This window comes from Diadema antillarum, unplaced genomic scaffold (genome assembly GCF_040938485.1).
Source record: "Diadema antillarum isolate AM-2024a unplaced genomic scaffold, OU_Dant_1.0 seq00000912_RagTag, whole genome shotgun sequence".
NCBI lineage: Eukaryota > Metazoa > Echinodermata > Echinoidea > Diadematoida > Diadematidae > Diadema > Diadema antillarum.
This window is the reverse complement of record NW_027271768.1, coordinates 461,135-484,745: the sequence shown is the minus strand read 5'-3', so window position 1 is coordinate 484,745 and position 23,611 is coordinate 461,135. Positions and strand designations below refer to the sequence as shown.

Here is a 23,611-nt window from a genome sequence, read left to right as displayed (position 1 = left end):
GCCACTGGCATTCAATGCATGTAGTGTAGACAAGAACTTTGTGTGCAGTTAAATTTTGTGAATCTTGGCGCTCGCAAAATTCGCGAAAATAAAATGCACGCGAACATTCCTCGTTTTACAGTAATGTGTTTTATATGCTAGTGATCGTGAGGCCTACACACACGATTTTAGGGGGAGGGGGGTAGAAGTCTTTTCCTGCAGATGGGCTGAAAGGACCTCACCAGACTTGAAGACATCTGATGTCCTATCCTCCTCGGCTGTATTCACTCTGAGAACCGTGTCGGCGCTGCTGGTGTTGGATGCAGCAGACCAGGAGGAGAGAGAAACCTGCCGCTTGGTGGGGCTACTGGCCTTGCCGGAGAGGGCGTGGATGGCGAGTGACTTGTCACTGATGTTCTCCTAAAGAGAGATAACGAGCCATCAAGAGACATACAGAGCTTACATTCTAATTTTATTCAAAGTTCCACTGCTGCTTATTTTGTCCTCAATGGACTGAGACAAGCAGAATTTAGGAAGCATTCTGGCATGTATTTATCATCCGAAAAGACAAATTATCACAGGAAAGAAAGGGCCTGTGTTTCTTGCTACATGTATATGTAATCCAGAAGAAAGTTATTGGGAACAAAATGTACAGCTGTTCACTGTAAGTCTTCAAATTGTTTAAAGTTATCCCGGCAGGGATCATTACTAATCTTGTTGCTACAAATAGAGCATCTACACACTAATTCATGTCACAGTTGGTAAATATGTTTCCAAAGATGATTTGAATGTTCAGCCCCTGCAAATCTATACCACTCAGTCACTCAGTCCCATAACCATTACAGTCGTTGGGGGACATGAGGAAGATGCAGCAGTTATTCTCCAGGCTGTCCGGTTGGCAGCTGTCTGGACGGTCACTGTCTTTTGATTTTAAACGGGTATTTGAATATCAATGCTATTCTAATTGGGGTCCAACAATGCTAGTTTCTTTACCGTATTAATTAGCTCTGCATCAAGGCCAAGGAGGTTCTGTAGGGTCATGAAGGTCACACGCTGGAGGCGAATCATCATCATCTGTCATCGAGGAGAAAATTAAATTGTTTTAAATAAAGTTTATATTCTCTCACACACACAGGATTTCTTCACTTCATCATTTTCTATGAGCAACATCCCCAGCAAGATTATACACACTTTTCCAAGGATGCAAATTAGGTTTATTGAGCTCCACAAAGTTCACTAAATAGCAGTGTATTAATGCTCACATGCACTTATTATTGGTAGCCAGGTTAATGGTTGTAAAAGTAAGAAACTTCACTATAACATTCCTTTCGTTTTCTTTTTTTTTTTCTTGCAAACAGGGGGATTCTTCTTAATATTAATTACAATAGGGGGTATTTACAATGCTCTTTACCACTCAGTCTGAGTGCTCAAAGGTCATAACGGCATTTTAGCTACCACAAGTTAAGAGAAGGGTTAAAGGCTCATGAATATATTAGTAATTATATAAACAAGCACTTTAATTCTTTTTTTTTTTTTTTTTTTAAGCTAATCATATTTAGTCTACCTGCAAGAAACTAGATTAGTAGCAAAGAGAATCCAGTATTTACCTGGACAACTCTGACCATGGATTCCGGATACTGCTCAAAGACTGCCTGGAATGCAACAGCTGGAAGTCTCAAGACAGTGGTATCTTCTGCTGCCTTGCACGAAACTGTCTTGTACGGAGCTAAATGGCCCTGAAGCCAACCAAAAGAAACCCAAACCAAATTATATTATCAATCTGTACAAAAATGTGCTGACTACAGATCAACGGCGGATAGTATAATCAAGACAGTCAAATCTCTCCTGGTGACCATGCATTAATGACAGGCAAAGGCATGTTCACAGCTATCCAATACAACAGTCTAAAGCATTGTTGTAATGCATGCAAATATGGACAGCGTTCCAAAGATCATTAAACTGTACTATGTTTCCATTACACTGACTTCTGAAAGATCTAGAGGGTTTCAGTGGTACATATACAGCAATGCCTGAAAAAAAAAAAAAAAAAAAAACCACAAACTTCAGAAAACATTGTATGTATACACTTAAATATTTTGCTCTCTTCTATTACAATTCAGTCACTATAAACAATTGACTAATATGCAACAAACTATTGAAGGGCATAATATAGGTTTACATGTACTTGCGAAAAGCTGAGAACCCTTAACTGTACTAACACAAATATGAATATCTGGGGCTATTAAGACTGTTTTTGTGTGTTTTTGTTTTATTATGGGTAGATTGCCAGAATCCCCTCCCCCCATAATTTTCTACTCTAAAAAAGGGTATGTGCCTTTCATACATTTATAAAGGGAAAGCTGATGATATGATATAATTTTTGGTGTGATTTCCAAGAAAAGTACCGTTATGACGTCTAATACACTTAGCAAGCTGTGAACGCTGTCTCCCTGAGTGACCTCTTTGACCTCATACTCTGATCCATCCTGTTATGAGACAGAAAAAACAAACAAACATAGAGAGACTCAAACAACAGACCATGCAGATATGATGAGTGAACAGAGGAAGTACTAATGACTTGCATTGCAGCAGTCCAGGAAATCACGAGAGGTCTCTAGTGATTCTATACTTTGTGAGCCTTAAACTCAAGTCAATTCAATTTGATTCAATGAATTTTATACTGTACTAACTCATATCCATTACAAATATTAAAATATATATATACCTGGTATCATATCATTTCCTATCAGTTATGAAGCACTATAATTATAGAGCAGAACAGATTTAATTCTACAATGACCATTCCTCTCTTGTATGATTAATTTACAACAATAGTGTTTATATACAATACTGGATAATTTGTTTTATTAAAGAAAGGCACACCTAAACTTTTGAGAAGCATATGAGAAACATACATACACTTCCAACCTACAGCCAGGAAACATGTGAGTAGAATTAAAAGTTACAGTTAATTTATCAAATTTCTACAAAACATTCCAAAACCATCAATGAGTGACAATTTCAAGGCAAACTGAACAGTTACAGTACATCATCACAATGTCTTTTGCAGTTTTGGCATGGACAAGACATGTAAATGCAAAGACTGCAGTGTGAAAACTGGGTATGAAGAATGCAATAGGACAAACTATAGAGGGCACACTCACAGGCTCTGTGATATATACAACCAGACGACCGCTCTGAACAACAAAAATGCTGTCGTCAGCTTGACCTCGCTGAAAGAGATACGCCCCCGCCGGAAGAAACTTACTCTCGACGGAACGGCTGAGCTCCAGGAACAGGGGTCTTTCAAAGTGACCAAAAACCCTGGCAATGAAAATGATTAAAAACAAAATCAAAACCTTGAATGACCTTGGAGATATTTCTGAGCATGGTGGACTACATAGAGGTCAGGCGATAATCATACTTACCAACTGGCTACTGTATCTTTCCTATCCCCATCTCCTTTACCAGATATAATCTACTACATACGAAATGTATTATCACAAATTTCAACATACAGCATGAATAAGGTGAGTGCTACAAAATTCATTCTCAAAAGCTCTATATGTTTGTTTTTTTTCCTTCTTCATCCCCTAAAACAAAAAGAAAGCTCCACACTGTTACACATTAATATCTGCATCTTGTTTATTCTCCTGTCCGCACAAACCTTATATTTTTCAGCATGTAGAGGACCTCAGTTGGTATCCTGAATTCTGGGGGAAGCTGAAGCTCACGGAAATCTGCCTCCAGGATTGCTGGAGGCGGCTCCTTTATCTGGAGCATTGGTTTGCCATCACTCTCAGTATTCTGGAGAATACTGAAGGGTAAACACACAAACATATAAAAAAGTAAACAATCAGATATCTAAACACCAATGACATCTGCAGATTGCAATGGTAATATGTCTCCCTAGGGAATATGTGTACATACATACATCAAACAGATACTGCATTCGCCGAATATTTCGCAAGGTTTTTATTTTCGCGAATTTCGCCAGTCAGGTGCCATTCACTAAATTAAAGACTCGCAAAAATATTGACTCTGATCCCGATGAGAATGTGACATATGCGTGTACTCTTCTCTGTTCAGTACAGGACTCCACGATCAAGAATTTAACCACTCGAGAAATCGTTGAGAATTCCCGATTCGCGAAAATTTAGACTCGCGAAATATATGGCGCATACAATATTCTACGTGGCATAGCTACATATCAAATTGTAGCATTACTGGCTTGACATGTATCCTTATCCTGGAAATCCCAAGTTTCAGAAACAACAGCCATAATTTCTCAAACTCTCAAACTCAAAATTTTAATGGAGCTTGACAAAAAAGTCTGTCTTGAACATAGTACCAGTATTTAAAACACTATATTGGATACTGTCCTGGCAATAGACAGTACAACATTTAATTTCTACATAACTATTATGTCCTATGGTGCTGGTTTGCAACTCTGGCAGGAACAAGCATGTCTATGTACTCACAAAGTACATAGTGAAAATGGTGAACAGATAACACCCAAATTTTTACTATCACTTGTGATTTGTGAGACTGTTTAGATTAGATTTGTGAAGTTTCCAAGTAATTCCAGCAGAGAAAATTCAAGATGTCTGCATTAGAACATGGGCAAAGATACAGGTGTCTTTTGTTTTGTTTTGTTCTGCTTTGTTTTGTTGCTTAAAAAGGGATACTTGTTTTCAAAGGAGATTCCAAGTAAATGTGGCCTTCACAGAGAATATACACATTTCTTTCAAACCTGGTATCAATTGCAGAAAGAATAAGCACAGGTACCTGCTTTCAGAGACTATTATCAGTACCTTGACTAGAAAAGAGCAATATCTCTAACACAGGAAAAGAACAGATAAGCATACCACATAAAAAGTCAACCACAGTTGCAACAAGCAAGGCCAGTTTCACTTGCACAGTGATCACAGAACTTGGGCTTACAGAGTATGATTTGTCACTCTATTTCTCCTTCTTTTTAATCAAGAGATCAATTTCTTGACTACCAAGGAATGAATCCACCCCCCCCCAAAAAAAAAAAATAAAAAAAATAAAACTGAAAGGTTATTTTTGTACGAGCGAGATTTAGTCACATTTTAGAAGATTGTAATGTATAACATAGAGTGAAATGTACTTTGTGCTCCATTTTACTTGTTGCTTTCCAGTGCTTTATTTTGTTGTATGATCTTTGAGCAACGTATGTGTGATGTAAGCAGTACTTGAATGTGTATTTCACATACAGCACATAAACTCATATACCAGGTACACATGTATATTAACTGCCATGTGCAAAAAGGACAATGTATGGGACTTAAAGGGAAGGTAAACCCAAAGAACAATGTGGAGTGAGTGAAAGCAGCAACATTAGTAGAACACATCAGTGAAAGTTTGAGGAAAATCGGACAATCGATGCAAAGTTATGAATTTTTAAAGTTTTGGTGTTGGAACCGCTGGATGAGGAGACTACTAGAGGATATGACGTATGAGTGGACAACAATACAAAGAAAATATAAAGGAAATTCAACAAAAATTCACGTTTCTAGAATTATGAAAGAGCAATGGACCAACCGCTTTCAGAAAGCAGGAAGAATAATTGCTACCCTTATCATATGTCAATATCAAGTTGATGGAATTTGTAATTTTCATGAAAAATGGATTTTTGCAGAATTTTCTTTATATTTTCTTGGTATTGTTGTCCACTCATACGTCATAACCTCTAGTAGTCTCCTCATCCAGCAGTTCCAACATCAAAACTTTAAAAATTCATAACTTTTGCATCGATTGTCCGATTTTCCTCAAACTTTCACTGATGTGTTCTACTACTGCTGCTGCTTTCACTCAATCCACATTGCTCTTGGGGTTTACCTTCCCTTTAAGGTTCAATACCAAACAGTTTTCTATTGCAATGAAGGACAAGCGTAGAATTTCAAGATTTGAAACCTTTGACAAATTATTTAACGATTGAAAGTTGCTGTTTATACATATGTATTAATGACACTGCACTTTGTTCCACTTTTTGTTTTAAACAGATGTTTAAACATATATCATGAAGAAATGAAATGAAATCTTGAATCTCTTGAATCATGAGGTCCTTAGCATGTCAAATGCTTCAACCCTTTGTGTGCTATAAAGGATGATTGGCACAGAAAACCTCACAGTATTGTACATACCGGTACTTTCGAAAGTCATCGATGCGGAAATGGTTAAATGTCAAAACTCACCCCCTGATGGTTCTTGCTAGGTCCATATACTCCTTCCTCTTCCTCATTTTCCTCTGGACAGAATACACTGGCCCTGATATAGACTTCACCTGTACCATGACAACAAAGATCAATAATGCAGAGAATGGTGGTAGAGATGATGATGATGATGATGATGATGATGATGATGATGATGATGATGATGATGATGATGATGGTGATGATGGTGATAATGATGATGATTATGATGGTGATAATTATGATGGTGATAATTATGATGGTGATAATGATGATGATGATGATGATAATGATGGTGATGACGATGATGATGGTGATGATGATAATGATAAGGAAGATGATAAGTTTAGGATGCTCACAAACCATCATTTATTGATCTTTGCATTCTTACAATTTGTCTCAATCTTTCAATCTTGAGCTTTTGCTTCTGTTTTACTGAGCATTACTATCTGACTCTACTTCTGTTTTGAGAGAAAATGACATATTCATCAGGGGCAAATCCATGTTCAATCTTACATGAAGAGTACACCTTTCTTTGATTTGTTACTGAGATATGTAAAGGCAAATATCATTCTTTGAGCCTTCTGTAGGAGCTAGGTCATGTGCTCATCAGATGTCTGAGAAAAAAATAAATGGCATTGTAAATTCTTTTCAATCATTTAATCATTGTGGTACTCGAATTGTGGTAGAGTTTCTCAATGGAAAATGCAGGCACACACACACACACACACACACACACACACACACACACACACACAAACACTTTTAAACTTCATACATTTCAAACAAATTGTCTGATCTTAAAATTTTAATGGTGTGCTATACTAATATTTGGTGATACTAATATTGTATACTAGGATAAAACTGCCCCTTTCATCACAGGCACATTTGTCTTATTTTGTTTTTGTTTTCAAGAATACATCATTTCTGGGGGGAAAACTAGTTCAGTTTGCTTTTTTCCTACAAATCAGACATTATCTTTCTACACTATTGATTGTATGGTGAGGCTAAAGTTACATAAAAAAAAACCAACCTTCTGAACAAAACATCTTAACTGAAAACTAGTCAGATTAGAAACACCGGAGGAGTACCAAGGCAGGTCAAGCAGTCTATGACATGGAAGACCACGTCTCGGTCCTTTTCACATTACCTTGCGAAGCATCTTTCTTCCATAAAACATCACTTTATCTCTCTTCCTGAACCTTGGCTTTGGTTGTGCTTGATCTGAAATGAATTGAGATAATCAATTCTCATGAATGCAGTACTCACTCATCATGTGCTACAGATCAGACATGCTTGACTTCTTGACACCAGGGTGTAGACAGTAATATGAAGAAATAAACAACCAAAGTTTATTTAGTCTAAATTATGGTCTGTGTGGGCAAGCCTTAATCATAGTGTTTGGAACAAAATAGTACAAGAGCGAATGCTGAGAAGTAGAAGGGGCCTCAGAAAGTTTTGTTGTGGGGGCCTGCGAGCTGATCTGATGCTAAAGGAAAAATTCCTCCCCCCATACATACATTACCAATTTGATATATTCTTTCAAGGAGTTAAGACTGTGAATAGTTATGACCTGGAATGACATTACACAAGCTATACCCACACCATTTTGAGTCACTGTAATCTTGAGTTTTTAGAAAAAACATATTTTAAACATTTACAATCTACACATTTAATTGACAAAAAAAAAAAATGTGGGGACAGGTTTTCTTTCACTTCTATAACCCTCATTTTGAGGCCACAATACATTCTTCCAGGTTTTATTCCTTGTAAATCTGTTTCAGCATCAATAGCACTCACCATTGAATAAATCAAGATGCAAGAATCATATTTTGCAATGTCTACATGTACTCTTAAAAATGTACGCAGAATAGTCAGAATTGCTGAAATTTTAGAATTGCTCTTACATAGTGGGTTTGACCCATCTGTACAATATTTCTCTCAGTCATGGGGTCTATTTACAGCTAACTGTGACTTACATCTCCTCTTGAGGATAACTGTGACGAGGAAAGCAACGAGACTCAGCAGCAGAGCAATGATGATGAACAGCATGATGAAGGTCTGTTGGGAAGAGGAAAAGAGCATTATTGCTGTAGTAATAGTCTAACACAGAACCATCTTCCTCATTACACTCAGTGGCAGGAAAACTCTACTCCATGTCAACATTTTTCAATATCATAAGGTAATTTGCATTGCTATGATTGAACAGAAGCATTAGAGTTGTGGTACTTTTTTGTCTGTTTAAAAAGAGTACCTGGGAAGAAGTCCATTTTGCACCCCCATAAAATTATAGAAAAAAACAACAACAACTTTTAGACATGGCTGGAAGGCAATGCTGCTTCCAACCATACATTTTGCTGGCTAGGGTTGGAAAGTTGAAGGAATAGGGTCTGTGGTGGATGGCGGAGTCGTGGGAAATGAAGGTTTGCTTAAGGGGTTAGGGTCATAAGGATAGGTTGAAGATTTTAGTTAATCATGATATTCATTTCATACTCTTAAGACTTAAGACCATGGAACAAAATTTGTACCATGGTCTAAAATTAGTGTGAAATAGGCATACCTTTGACATGCGCGTATCAATGCGCGTATGCTACTGGACATCTGTTGGCATACGCAATCTGTCAATCGTATTTACGCAGAAGAAATTTGCATAAACCGTGGTTTAAACCATGGTTTTAATTGTACCACCTTTGTGAAATCGGGCCATTGAGGAATAGCCATTTTTTTTTTTAAACACACGTTACCTTAAACACCTGCCTGAGTATACTCAGGACTAGTCTTCAACGGGTAAATGCTGGATAATAATTAATACATGTGAGATTAGAGAAAAAACAAAACAAATAAAACAAAGCAAGCAATTTTATGCCATTATGGGGAAGGGGTGTTAAAGGAACTCTTTCCTTCAGACGGAAAAAGTTTGTTTTGTATGCCCTTCCTATACCAGATGTATACATACCTGGTAACATACCTGGTTGTGTGGGTATTGAAGTGATGCAGAACTTTAAATATTTGCCCCTCTGCTACTCCATCGTCTGGAAGTGGTGACTAACAAACTCATGTTTTCTGTGCTGTGCGGTTTCAATGGCATAAAACTGCATGTTTCGGGAGCTCTAATGTTAGGATCCCATGTTCTTAAAAAGGACTGTACTTTTTGATATGGGTTAAGTAAAAACAAAACAAAAACAAAGAGGGGCATGCTTGAGCTAGACGTCGACCACCATTTAACAATCAATGTTAGTTTGTTGTTGTTGTTTTTTTAACAACAAATCTTGATTCTTAGATATTTAACGTTAGTATGGTAGATACTGTATCTAAACCACTAACCAACGAAAAGTACTATAAATTCAGATCCGTGATCTAAATTAGATCTATACAAACTAAACAATTTATGCCATTAGGCATTACATTTAATATGAGTGGGGGATACAAAAGGAACTTTTTCCGAGAAACTTCACGTCATTAATAAGTGACAGATCTTCAAAGTAAAGTGGGTATTACCGTACTAAAATCTATAAAGTTTACTATTTACGCAATACGCGAGATCAATGAATACTTACATAAATTTGTATATATGGGACTACAGCTTACTGTAACGGCGCTACTCAGACTGTGCAATTTAGTAATGAAAATAAGTCAAACGAGGTAGAAATCACACTCACCGTCGTATACTCCGTGTCAAAATAGTAACTAGATGGGGGCAAAAAGCCTCGCTCAAGTGGTGTTTCAAATTCGTCCATTTCGTCTTCTGAATCCATATTCTCCGAGATTTGTGAGTCCACGGCGCAGGCGATGTGTTTTCAGCTGCACTTGCATTTGATGAGTTAATCTCGAGAGTCGAGAATAGGTACGGTAGGTCATGGTAGGATGCACGGGCATAGCGGGCGCGGCGAGTGGCGCCGCAGGCTAGTAGGCGCAAGCTTGGTTGATTATTTTCGACCTCATGTGATAGTTTTCCATTGATTCAAAGAGGTTTTCCACCTTGGCTTGGGCGTTTCTGCCAATACATGTAGCAGTAACCCTTCTTTCGAACAAATGGTTATGATAAAATCGTAACGCACCTTTGGTCTTCTACTAAGTTCTAGATCTCTTCCTGGCTGGGCATGCTGGGAACTCAAGAAAACAAGACAAAACAAGAGTGATCCATATTATATTGTACCCTTATTGGCAGAAAGTTGAAACATAAAACAAAAACAAAATACAAAATATGAAAACAACAGAAAGGCAATGGCAAAAGCAGCTTGACAAAGTCTAAACTCCTCATAAAACAGTGCAAAGATTGGTAAACTTACACCTGATACGCATAGCTATGTAAAAACATAGGCATAATATATATGCATAACATAAGTAAACACAATAAGGTAGGCCCGTGATAAAATATGATCCCATAGGCGTACATTGACATTTTCTAAGATACAAAACTTCCTGATACCATATCAAAGGAGTTTTTTAGTTCTTTTTTAAAAGAAAGTTTCCGCTGGATTTTCTTTAGTGGTCATAGGAACAAGCTATACAAATGAAAAAAATAAGTCATTTGACAGTATATATGATACAGCTTCGATATATAGGCCTTTGCATTTATCAAAAATGTTTAGCAAATAGCACGTAAATAGATAATGACGGTTACAAAGATTTAAACCAGGTATCCAGGAATCTAATCCTATAAACTATATTGTTAACCAGTTCCTTATGAACATCTGAAATATAGCAGTAAACTTTTCACAGGAAACGCAACGGTATCCATATAGGCACTGGGTTTACTCAGTGTCCATATAGTTCTCGTCTAAGCAGAACTGTCGACATTTATTGGAGGGAAGGAATTCGATAGTAAACTTACTTTCTACACAGAATCCAAAAGTTAGCTTTTGTAGTTAACAATGGTTGATATATCTCTCCCCATATCGTGGACGAGTAGATGTGCATATCAATGATGCTTTTGCTTGATCGATCTGTAGCTATAAACAGTGTCAGTTGTGCTCTTAGATTGTACATTCGGGTAAAAACATCAATAAACTTCAAACCTCATTTCACACTCCGTGTATTTACAGATTCTTAATTGGAAACTGCAAGAACTTTCATATGATTGATTACACTTTCACTTATAATGTATGTAAGACAAAGATATACACTGGATGGACCAAAAAAATGCATTGCTCATAATGGTGTTCGCACATGCGCGCATTTCTATTGCCTGCTTGGACTTTGAACTCTATAGCTACAGGTAGTTCTATTCTGATCCTCAGTGAAAATGCGCTGTTGACCAAAAGTCACAGAGGTCGCAGCGAACCCACGTTACTGTCAAAAATATGCTGTTCGTCTTCTCGCAGCAGGCAAATGAGAGGGCCAGGACCAACGAAGAGAGGAAGGCTCCTTTTAGAATACACGGAGAGAGACACTAACACGACATCAGAGTCCAATGCACTGCGCTGTTGTAAGAGCATCCCGGATAAGTTTATTTACAGGTGAGTATAACTTGTTTGAATTAACATGCTGCAGATATAATTGTGATGCTCCAACTATGCATACATAGCTTTGATATAGCCGGAAGACTCAATTGCTATCTAGTTGTTGATATTCTTGCTGACCTAGATGTGTAAAATAACCGAACAAGAGAAAACATACCTCAGGACATTGCGCTTATTAGTTTTTTTTTAGTCTTCATATCAGTACAGGCCCTAATTGCATATTTCGGACTTTGGACGTATTGTATGATTGTCAAGAAAAGATCAATGGAGGGAAAGAAAATGAAAACAGTCTAAAAATGGTGATGAGCCTGCTATGAATGATATGATGTCGACGAATGCATACGTGGAACTAACGGACAAACCTGCGGTAGAAGTACCTGTGAGCTGTGCTTCCATGCAGGCCTAATGTTCAATAAAATACGGTATACCTATATATAGATATACCTCGGACTACTCGGAGCGCAGGAATATGTCAGCCCATGTATTATGGCTTGGCCGTAAGGGAATGAAACTCGTAGGCCTACTACAAAGTGATAGTAAGAAGTAGTCGTAGCAGTAGTAGCAGTAGTATAGTTATCAAGTAGTAGTTAAATTAGTCGGTGGCAGTAGTAGAAGTAGTAGGAGAGATTATAGGAGTAGAAATAGTAGGAGAGAAAGTAATAACAAAGGTATACGTAGTAGTAGTAGTAGTAGTAGTTGTTGTAGTAGTAGTAGTAGTAGTCGCAGTAGCAGCAGCAACAGTGGTGATGATGGTGGTGATGGCAGGGAAGTGGGAGTGCAGATGTATTAGTGTAGAGCCTATAATTTTGTTGTCGTATAAGAAGTAAATAGAGTGGCCGTGGCAAATGAGGGAATGAGAACAACGTGTGATATCGGTGAATGAGTATGGTGAAAGAGCACTAGAAGAAGCAATAACCAAGAGGAGGAACCAAAGGAGGAGAAAGAAGAAGAGGAGGGGGGCATTTCATGAAACATTTTTGGTCGGATATTTTGCTGACAAACTGTTACAAGCTACTAAAATCCTTGCATCTGATTGGCTGAGAGCAACTTTGTCTGACAACTTTGTCGGACAAAATGCTTCATGAAATGTCCCCCAGATGGAGAATGATCTTTGTAAATGTAAGAAGACAAGGAGCACATGATAAATGTCCTTACCCCAAAATCTGTAGAGGAGTAGAGCAATTATTTTAAGTATACAATGAATAGCATTATTATTAGCAATGATTGACCTCCATTGCAGTCCACATCCTAGGGTCCAAGTGAAGGCTATTACTCCCACACATTCTATGTGTCGACAATACATCTCTAAATTCTCTATCTCGTACAAAATAATTAGGCTGACTTGGTGTGGTTACCATGGCTCCTAAAGTAGTACTTGTGACTGGATGTTCGTCGGGTATCGGGCTCTGTGCTGCTCGACGTCTGGCACAAGACCTCGATCAACGCTACCTTGTCATCGCTACCGTTATTGCCATGGCAGAAAAGGCCGAGTTAGTTGCCGCCGTAGGGGATGCTATTGATAAGACAATCTTCATCAAGGAGATGGACATCACCAAGGATGAAGACATCACACGAGTAGTTGATGACGTCATTAAAACGCACGGACGCATCGATATTCTCTGTGAGTATATTAGTCTCTGACCACAGTCTTCTGTAATCATCATTAAATGACCAGTTTTCCAGCTGTCGGTCATTTCAAGTGGGTGTATCAGATTAAATTGTATCATGTTCCTAATTTATGAGATATTGTCGTGAAAGACCTGTGTCATTCTCTATCAGGAGAGTGGGCGGGAAAATCGCATGATTATGTAGGGCCTAACTATCTATGTTCATGAAGCTGAAAGAAGAGCGAAATTGTACATTCGTCGGCCGGTCACAAAATGACTCGACATTTCTGAACGAACGACAGCGCCAGTGGCCAGTGGATCTTTAGAAACTGTGGATGTAGAAAAAAAAGAGAAAATGAGGTAACAACTGGCACATATTGCCCCTGGAAATAAAAACGTGCAATCTAACCAATCAGAAAGCAGGCCTACAGTGAAATATAGCCAACCGCAAAATATGGCGTAAACTTGAGACATTTTGTATTCATTATGAAATTAAATGTACCAATCTATAGCTATTGAGACGTAATGTAAATCCATTGAAAAGAATTCTGTAGAATCGTTTCTGAAGTGCATGCAACTCAAACATTATTTTGCACTCATCCATGAGATTAAAGGCATTAACTCATGGAATCAAAGGGATCAAGCGTAAGAGCCAAATTACAATCTTTTATTTTTTACTGCAGATGAAACTTACAAATGCTTTACCAACATTAGCTCCCATTCTTTGTTCCAAAAACAAAAACTCAGTCACCCCTGCGTCGACTGGCAGTTTAAAAATCAAGATCCTTGCGCGCGCTGAACTTAGTAAAGCTTCGGAGTTATACCGTGTGAGATTTCAGGCTTTGCTACGTATTTGGGAGTGCATTTAGGAGTAACTAACAATACCAATAGCTGTGATATGTGTACAGATGATTACAATTCATTTTTCCGAATGTTCGTTATTCCGAAGAACTGTAACCGGCAGCACTGACAGGATCTAATGTAAGGCCTAAACGTGTTCCTTCGGTCCTACCCCGATGGAACTCGGTCTCAAACTCGCACACATCGCTCTCATATTTTGTGCTATCAGGTTCTGGCATGATTTGAAGATAGATTTGATAAAATACCATCAACAACCTGTGCCAATGAGGTTACTCCGGCTCGAACACACTGAAGAAAGAAAGTATTGTATTCGTTACTAATTTCCATGGCGTCAATTACGTCTCTTATTGTGTTCATCATTATTTCGGGCATCACTCCGATACAGTAAACATAGCTGGAATTGCAACATTTGGGCTTCCAGAACGCGTGTCACATGCAAGGATCGAGACCATCTTCAACGTGAACACAATCGGCACGATCCGACTCACTCAGGCGGTACTTCCTCACATGAAGCAGAAAAAGGCGGGAAAAATCATTGCAGTCTCCAGTGTGGCAGGAAAGCAAGGTATGGATATAGTTTCATGCATTATTAAGTGAAGAAAAAAATATGCAGGGAATTATGGCCAGATCAACCTTTGCTAAATCATAAGTCATTAGCTGTTAGTTATGAAAAAACAAGATACTTATCCGTTAAGGATAAGTGAAATGACTATTTTGTGTTCACTTGATTTGATGCGGCAAAGCAGAATAGCGACGTCGAAAAACATAATAAAGCTTTAGTTATGAAAACTACAGTTAAATACATCTGTCTGTTTGACTTTTTTTTCAAGCAGATAGTGAAACATGATGTATCTTATCATAAGTAATTATGTTTGCACAAACAATTCAAATTTAGGTATCTATTAATCTATTTATCTATTCTCATAGCAGATAAGTATATGTACGTCTGTATCCATATTTCAACTCATAGGTATACCTTATGGCGGTATCTACTGTGCCTCGAAATTTGCTTTGGAAGGGTTCTTCGAATCGCTCCTCTCAACGATCAAGTCATTTAACATCAGGTAAGAGCTCACTGAAATCTTTAATTTTGTCTGAATGAAGGTTTGACACCTTGCGAAAGGAACTCTTAAGAATGGCGCATTTCGTTTCTTCCTCGAAACTAAAAAAAAAAAAAAAAAAAAAAAATCTATTTTGGTGTTTGTATCGCCTAGACACAGTCGTCAAATTGACCAGCTTTGAAGATGAGTATAACCGAGGGACTGTTAAGTCGTCTGAGCGTGTATAGTCGTCTGTTTCATAATGATAGTAATTCAGTTTTATAAAGCAAATGATAGTTACCATGAATTCTCTATTGACAAGAAATATGCAATCATTCAATGTCTTAACAGGTAGGTTTTCAGCGCCTTGAAAGAATCGAGGGAAGATGATAAGCTCCTAAATGTAAGGAGTAATACATTTCAAAGAGTGGGAGCTGATGATGTAAAGGATCGGTTACCACAATATTATGCAAATATGTTTGTGTATTATTAATAGACTGACAAAAGGTGTGATGATGATCAAAGAGTATTGGAATGTGCCCATGAATATGCTGTGCGATGTTGACCTACGGAAAGAGTTAAGTTGTTCTGAGCATTTAAAACACACACAGCGAAATAAGTATCTTGAATACATTATCCGTCGGCTGGTGTTAGATTGCTCAAATTTTCAAGCAATTCAATGCTTTATCTCGATGTTCCAATTCTCTTTGACAAGATATAGTCATGCCTATTATATACCATGAAACTAACCTAAATGCTAGTTTTACGCACTGATGTACTGGACACCGTGATGACTTATTAGATTTTCCCAAATCAAATTGTCGTAAGACAGGGGTACTCCTCGAAATAACAAACGCTAATTAAAAACCAACAGCATGACTTTTGCTGATTTCTTTTTCTTCTTAAATATGGGGGCGCTATTAACGCAGGGAGTTTGTCTGGTTCTGCAGCTTTTTACCGGAGCATTGCAACAATTTTAGGAGAATACAACCGCGTGTCTGACAAACAGTACTTGTTTCATTTTAGTTACTTCATTACTTATTTCTCTTTGCATTTTGTTAAATTGTATAATTATGTAGATTGACATCCAAAAAGGATGAGCAGAATGTCAAATCTAAGCGTCCTGCGCAATAAATAGTAAGACTATATCGTAATACTGCATGATGTTATTGTTCCAACAATATGAAGCCATGACTTGTACGAATAAACACCACTGTTGGTTCTATACTCAAGGGTGTGTGTAGTCGAGCCTGATCAGGTGAACACAGGACTTTTGACCGGAGTGTGTTCCGACGTCAACGCCCAGATCAATGACGATACCGTTGACGACATCGATCGACGTCAACTTCGACGTCTCCATGAAGTAATGACAGAATTTCCCACCATCAAAGCAAATGACGTGGTCGACGTCTTGATGACGAAATGCGTGGAGGTCGAAAATCCAGTTTTCAGACACTTGGTCGTTCCCCCAGACGTCGAGGTGGCGATTGGCGAAGCGGTTTCCGATCTCACGGGGGAGACGTCGATCTCAGCATTACGCGACCTCATTGGGACTTCGTAAATTCTGTACCGGCGTCGTTTATGTTCTGGATCCCGGTGAAGAACAGCAGTACGACGTTTCATGTAGGCCTGGTAACAGCCGAGTGTAAAAGCTTATCTAGGGTTTAGCTTTATTTAGCATATTTCATTTGTATTCTTCGTATCTTATTTTCAAACATGGCATCTATGAACTGCTGCTGCTACACTCTAAGAAAAACAGGTTTAGCTTTGCACCTTTACTAAGTGCTCATTGATCTAGAATGCCCCTTTAAATGATGATTACAGACCCATTTTGTAACCTCCCCGCTCAAAAGTCACAAAAATAAGCCAAAATGAACTTCCACTTTTCTACATACACATTATAGTTTAAAAAAATTGGTTCTAAGCTTTAAGAAGGTATATAACTTGTTAGAACTGGACCATCGTATAACCGATTTAAAAAGTGATTGAAAGAAGAGAAAGTTTGGAAGCGCTGCAGTCTCAATGAAAAGGGAGAAAAGAGGATTTAAAGATTAGGGTCACTCATTGCTGTGTAGGAGTATCAATGAAAACATGTTCTATTTCATAGTGAAAACAACTGCTAATATCTCGAATTTGACTTTGTTCAAAGCTCTTTTTATTTGGCAGTATAAAGGTAGAGGAAAAATTGCTCTTCCAGGTAAAACAGATAAGAAAATGAGTCGGTCAGCCTACTAAATGACATATCTTGGTCTATTACAGTTGTGTTCCATGGTATTTGCTCCTGCGACAATCGCTTCTGTGAAATATCTGCACGCTAAGACAAACATAAAACCTACCCATAAACAAATCCTAATTCTAATCCTCATATTAAACTAAACCCAAACCCAAACAGCAATTGATAGCTCCTGGGTTCTGTTTTTCATTCTGACTATAGCTCTGATCCTTTCTCCCGTATATATTTTAAGTTTTGAATCGTAGTAATGCATTTACAAGTACATTGTACTTCTAAAGTCGTTGATATACGATGTACGTGTATGTAATCGAGTATGTACTGATAGACAACATACATGTACTTGTGCGTGATTCTGTAATGGCTTTGTTAATGTATTCCAAATTAGCAGCTTCCAGCTGCCGCTGTTTGCGTTGTGTATATCTATATGTTTATTTGTATGTATGTACGCATTTTGATAAATGAACACGCTCACATGAGAGATTTTTTTTTCTTATTTATGCCATCATTTTACAGAGAGAGAGAGAGAGAGAGAGAGAGAGGGTGAGAGAGAGAGAGAGAGAGAGGGTGAGAGAGAGAAACAAACTTTTCCATTTGGTCTTGCTTGCCAGTAATTTCAGTAGTCTCTTTATAAATGTATACACTTTTATATAAGATATGATCGCACATTGAAACTATATTAACACACCAACCCCCGCTCAGAGATACGAGCAATAGCAACACAGAAGTAGAACTCACAATCACTTACATACCTACAGAAGCATGATTACAGACGATCAGACACACCAACGTATTTTAACGATCAGTATCAATTCAAGCCTATACGGTAAATTGCACCTCGTTCACTTGGTGTACTCAACACACTTAGCCGTATATTTTGCTTTTTTCCTGTATTACGTATACCATTCTCACTTTTTTGATTCCATTAAGTTAGATAAAAAGCAAGAAAGTTTGAAGAGTATGAATTGCCCGCTTCTGAGTATGTATGTATGTGTGTGTGTGTTTGTTCGTTTGCTCAGAATGCTCAGAATGCCATCACCACTGAGTACTATAGTGTAGCAGACTCCTGCTCATTTAATTCTTTCTCTGAAACTATATAACCTATTGTCGACGTCTTTGATTTCAATGTATAACATCATGTTCAAATATGGATATGTATTGTTTTATATATGTTCCTCATGGAAAAATGCAGAAGAAAAATCACAGTGAAACTGACTTGTGCTTGTTCAAACGATTCTCATTCACTCATTGAACAATTAAGAATACAACATTACACCTATAAGTAAAAGTGGGAAATCAACTTACTTAGTTACATCTTAAACGACCATCACCTTTCAAAAGAGCAAGTATCCCTGCGAATTCATTTGTTTAACCCTATTTTAATGGGGGGGGGGGGTCAAATTGACCCTCCACCCGACCTTTTGCGCCACGATTCCGCAACGCGAAAAGATGGCACCGCGTCATTTCGTGACTTTTTTCATTGAAGTCTCCCGCATATTTTGAGACCAAATTTGCGGGTATACCGTTCCGAAGTTACGTAGTAATTTGCATATCCATGTCAACGAAAACAGCTCAAATTCACGTTGTCGTGTGCAAATCTAATGCAAATTGTGTTTAGATTAGAGGGGGGGGGGGGTCAAATTACCCCCCCCCCCATGGTCTCAAATAGCCCAGTTAAAATAGTTAACTTTTGAATATTAAAATCCTCTGTATTTGCTTGAGGCTTTCAGAGTATGAGTTGCTCTATCCATGTGCCAAATATGACGATGACATATCATATAATAAAGAAGTTACATGGGGGGGGGGGCACAATGTGCCCCCCCTTGGGTCTTGAAGTGGTCAACATAGCTTGGGCTTTTTAGGGTTAATGTACTCGTTGTACGGGTTTAACCCTCTCAAATATCACACACCTCCATACTCACTGCACGCACTCAAAGGACTAACCCGTCGTTAGTCCATACAAAGTTACGATAAAAACATGCCATTTCAAGGTTTATTTCAACAGCCTAAACATGCTAAACGGCTTAGTTCAGTTCAGCCCCGCTCGAAGGCTCATGTCGTCAGAGCAAACTAATCTAGTTTCCAAACCCTTTGCCAACTGGACTCCGCGGCGACTGCCGAAGGACAAAACAAGGTGTCAATATCCTAAATACATGTAGTACAAGCAGAGGGTCTGGGAGCCAGAGCAGTCCTAAATGGTCTGCTCTGTTGCTGGCGTAAATATTCCTAGGGGAATGATGAACGCCAAATAAAGTTAAATAACAACAACAGCGGTCATCAAACTTTCATACCCCTCTCTCACGTCATCATACTCCCTACTGTAAAAATGGTCCGCTGTTCAAAACCCACGGCATGCAGGGCATGTTGGCTGATATATTTGTGCATCCTCTGAGTTAGTGCTGTATCACCCCTAAATGTAATATCAACGCTAAATGTAATATCGACCCTAATGTAATACACCTTAACCCTAAATGTAATAACAACCCTAAATGTAAAACATTTTAATGCTAAATGTAATAATCGAGTCAACCCTAAATGTAATACATTTTAACCCTAAATGTAACAACGACCCTAAATGTAATACTTTTTAACCCTAAATGTAATATCGACCCTAAATGTAATACATCTTAACCCTAAATGTAATATCGACCATAAATGTAATATACCTCAACCCTAAATGTAATAACAACCCTAAATGTAATACATGTAAACCCTAAATGTAATAACAACTCAAAATGTAATACATTTCAACCCTAAATGTAATATCGACCCTAAATGTAATACATCTTAACGCCAAATGTAATACCGACCCTAAGTGTAATACATCTTAACGCTAAATGTAATAACAACCCTAAATGTAATACATCTTAACGCTAAATGTAATAACAATCCTTAATGTAATTCATGTCAACCCTATCAAATATAATATATTCAACGCTTAATGTAATTACGACCTTAAATGTATACACCTGATTATAGAGAGGGTAAGCAACGCAGAATATCGGGCAAAATGTCAGGGAGTATACGAAGGAGATATGACGTAACTTTCTCTCGCACTCTTGAAAGAACGGTAATAGTTGGTTAGACTTGTTTTTGTTGTTTACCCAGGTAAAAATCACACAGTCTTATTAAATCTATCGTTTGCTGCAAAGTTAATTAGGTCCATGTGACATAGTTCTTAAATCTATTAGCTTTATCATGCTATCACATAAACATTTTGAATTCCAATCTTTATTCAGTGTTCGTTATTGCTTAGGGGTTTGTTGAAAAAGAAAAAAAATGGGCAAAAGTTAAGTCAGTTTGCCTTACTCATACATTCATATATCATAGGAAAGTCAATATATAAATGGTGACTCAAAGATGATAAAAAAGACATCTATTTCTTTTTGCTTTACTGGCATTTTTAAATTTATTTCGTGTACCCTCCCCAAGACCAATTATTGTCCCAGTTTCGTGTAAGTGTAGTCGTGATTACCAGGAGTCGTGAACAATGTCATGAGGCTAATATTTCGGACAGTGATTTGCTGCCATGTCAATGTGTGACAGATATTTCGTCATTCGTATTGAAAACATTACATAGATAATGATGGTTCGTAAAAAAATTTGCGAAATCTTTCTAAATCTTTCAAATTTCTAATTTTCTCAATCTACTCGCTTTATCATCCCGTTTCATCAGTAGGTATATATTTTTTTTTCTCTTGCAAAATTATTCATATTCAGAATTTCCTTGCAGAGAATTTTTGCCCATTTTTTTTCTTTTTCATCAAAACTTTAAACTAACATGAACACTGAATGAAGTTTGGAATACAAAATGTTTATGTAGTTGTATGATAAAGGTATAGATTAAAATGAAAAACTACGTCGAATGTACCTAATTAACTTTGCAGCAAACAAAGGAATTAATAAGACTGTGTGATCTTTGCTAATAATAATAGTAGTAGACATTATAGAGCGCCTTTTCCACTGGATGCAAAGCGCTTTACCTGAGTAAACAACAAAAACAAATCTAAGCAGCTATTGCTGCTCTTTCAAGAGTGCTATAAAAAGTTGCGTCATATCCCCTTCATTGACCTTTTGCCCGATATTCTGCGTTGGTTACACTCTCTATAATGAGGTTTTTACATTTAGGGTGGTAATTACATTAAGCGTCAAGATGTATCACATTAAGAGTTAACATGGATTATAATATGTAGGATTGTCATTACATTTAGTGTTAAAATGTATTACATTTAGCGTTAAGATGTATTACATTTAGGGTCGATATTACATTTAGCGTTAAGATGTATTACATTTAGGGTCGATATTACATTTAGGGTTGAAATGTATTACATTTAGGGTTGTTATTACATTTAGGGTTAAGGTGTATTACATTTAGGGTCGATATTACATTTAGGGTTAAGATGTATTACATTTAGGGTCGATATTACATTTAGGGTTGAAATGTAGTACATTTTGGGTTGTTATTACATTTAGGGTTAAGGTGTATTACATTTAGGGTCGATATTACATTTAGGGTTGACATGTATTACATTTAGGGTCGATATTACATTTAGGGTTGACATGTATTACATTTAGGGTTGTCTCCGGTTATTACATTTAGGGTTAAAATGTATTACATTTAGGGTTGACTCGATTATTACATTTAGCGTTAAAATGTATTACATTTAGGGTTGTTATTACATTTAGGGTTAAGGTGTATTACATTTAGAGTCGATATTACATTTAGCGTTGATATTACATTTAGGGGTGATACAAGTGCTCTCCTCCCTGCTGCCACTCTCGCGACTGTGCTGCCCGTGTGTGCTGTACTTCTTGCCTATTCTTTCCTTGTCTAGAGCGGTGAAATACTAAATTTGTGCTGCAATATGGAAGGTTCTGATTCCTCATATGCATCCAGTTTCTCTGATTTATCAAATTATGCACACGAAAGCACCTCTGAAGAAGACAGTTCAGCAAGGATCGATGATGATAATTGGACCAGTCCCACTAGTTCAAATTCGTTTGAGGAGGGAACATCCACCCAGAAGCGAAGGAAAAAGTATACATCAATACATTGATTGTGTTTTGTAACTTTTATACATGACGTTTGACAGTAGTTATTGATTAACTAGGAGTTGATTTGTCTTAAGATAACATGGAATGAAGTAAAAATAACCATTCAGGGCTACTTCCATCTTCAGAGTTTGTATTCATAGTGATTTTCAAGTGAGAAAGTTTCAATCATGATGCATGCTTCCGACAAGTTAAAATATATGATCGTAGCTATTTTACATTATCAGTGCAATGAAAGTAATGAGAATGTTACTCATCTTTCTCACCACCATTATTATCATGATGGTGAAATACTTATACCATAGAATACTTGTAAATACTGTAGCTTTTCTTGTTTCGTATAATTTGTCAGGGTTCAGCGGACTCGGAAGAGAGCCAAAGCACCAAAGCGGTCAGCAGGCAAAGTGAAGACATCCCAACCCCCAAGGTGAGATGTCTGGACACTTTCCTTTTTTTACGACAATCACATCTCTTTTTACTTCTCTTGAAATTAGAGGTTGTCTGCAGAGTTTAGTTCTTTGTACTTTATGTATCACTGTTTTTCTCAAGACTAGGACACGATAAGACTTTCATTTTGTTGCATCATTTCAGAAAATTCAAATCATACGATGATGAAGATACCAGCATGCACAACCCTCCTCCTGTTGCCCATGAACACTGCACTTGTCCACAACTTCCAGCAAGCACAAGGCAGCAGATCCAGAAATTTTCGACTGCTCTTGATTTTTTCAAATTGTATTTTACTTTATCCATTGTTCAACAGATCTGCGACTTCACAAATATGTATGCCGATGCCCATAAAGATGAGAAGAGCTCATATACTTGGAGAGACATAACACCAGAAGAATTTTACCAGTACTTGGGTCTTGTCATCTTTATGGGCATTGTGCGATTATCAAATGTCCAGAACTATTGGTCAACAAGTCCCATGTATAATTTTCTGCTACCACGTTCTGCAATGTCTTTCAAACGATTTCAAACCATCAATGCCTTTTTACATATTGTTGATCCCACATCAGACTCTGATAGAAGAAACAAACTCCGTAAGGTTGAATTTCTAACTACCCATTTCAAAACTGTATAATGTAAAGAACTCTACATCCAGCGAAAACATGTTTCTATTCATGAAAGGATGGTTAACTGCATGGGCAAGTGCCACGGT

At 37.5% G+C, this 23,611-nt stretch overlaps 2 protein-coding genes across 2 annotated transcripts in view; one reads left to right on the top strand and one right to left on the bottom strand.

The window, feature by feature from the left end:
* Positions 1–9,992, bottom strand: part of LOC139741267 (patatin-like phospholipase domain-containing protein 7) — a 33,152-nt gene extending 23,160 nt beyond the window's left edge. The window contains exons 1-10 of the mRNA XM_071651863.1: positions 9,857–9,992; positions 8,177–8,258; positions 7,348–7,421; positions 6,201–6,289; positions 3,647–3,796; positions 3,144–3,303; positions 2,385–2,465; positions 1,587–1,715; positions 973–1,053; positions 222–399 (exon numbers count right to left, since the gene is read on the bottom strand). Coding sequence (XP_071507964.1) covers positions 222–399; positions 973–1,053; positions 1,587–1,715; positions 2,385–2,465; positions 3,144–3,303; positions 3,647–3,796; positions 6,201–6,289; positions 7,348–7,421; positions 8,177–8,258; positions 9,857–9,952 — 1,120 coding nt within the window. The 5' untranslated portion in view covers positions 9,953–9,992. The remainder of the gene's footprint in view (positions 1–221; positions 400–972; positions 1,054–1,586; positions 1,716–2,384; positions 2,466–3,143; positions 3,304–3,646; positions 3,797–6,200; positions 6,290–7,347; positions 7,422–8,176; positions 8,259–9,856) is intronic.
* A 1,652-nt stretch (positions 9,993–11,644) lies between these two features.
* Positions 11,645–16,823, top strand: LOC139741266 (retinol dehydrogenase 8-like). The gene is made up of 5 exons (XM_071651861.1): positions 11,645–11,656; positions 12,996–13,280; positions 14,513–14,692; positions 15,098–15,191; positions 16,401–16,823. Exons 2-5 carry the CDS (start codon positions 13,016–13,018, stop codon positions 16,726–16,728), a joined length of 867 nt encoding a protein of 288 aa, XP_071507962.1. The 5' UTR covers positions 11,645–11,656; positions 12,996–13,015; the 3' UTR covers positions 16,729–16,823.
* The last annotated feature ends 6,788 nt before the right edge of the window (positions 16,824–23,611 follow it).

Excerpts from the sequence above, each read along its gene's own strand:
- LOC139741266 (XM_071651861.1), top strand. The coding sequence starts at position 13,016 with ATGGCTCCTAAAGTAGTACTTGTGACTGGATGTTCGTCGGGTATCGGG. Across the intron at positions 13,281-14,512 it reads CGGACGCATCGATATTCTCT|TAAACATAGCTGGAATTGCA; the intron begins GTGAGTATATTA and ends ACTCCGATACAG. Across the intron at positions 14,693-15,097 it reads CAGTGTGGCAGGAAAGCAAG|GTATACCTTATGGCGGTATC; the intron begins GTATGGATATAG and ends TTCAACTCATAG.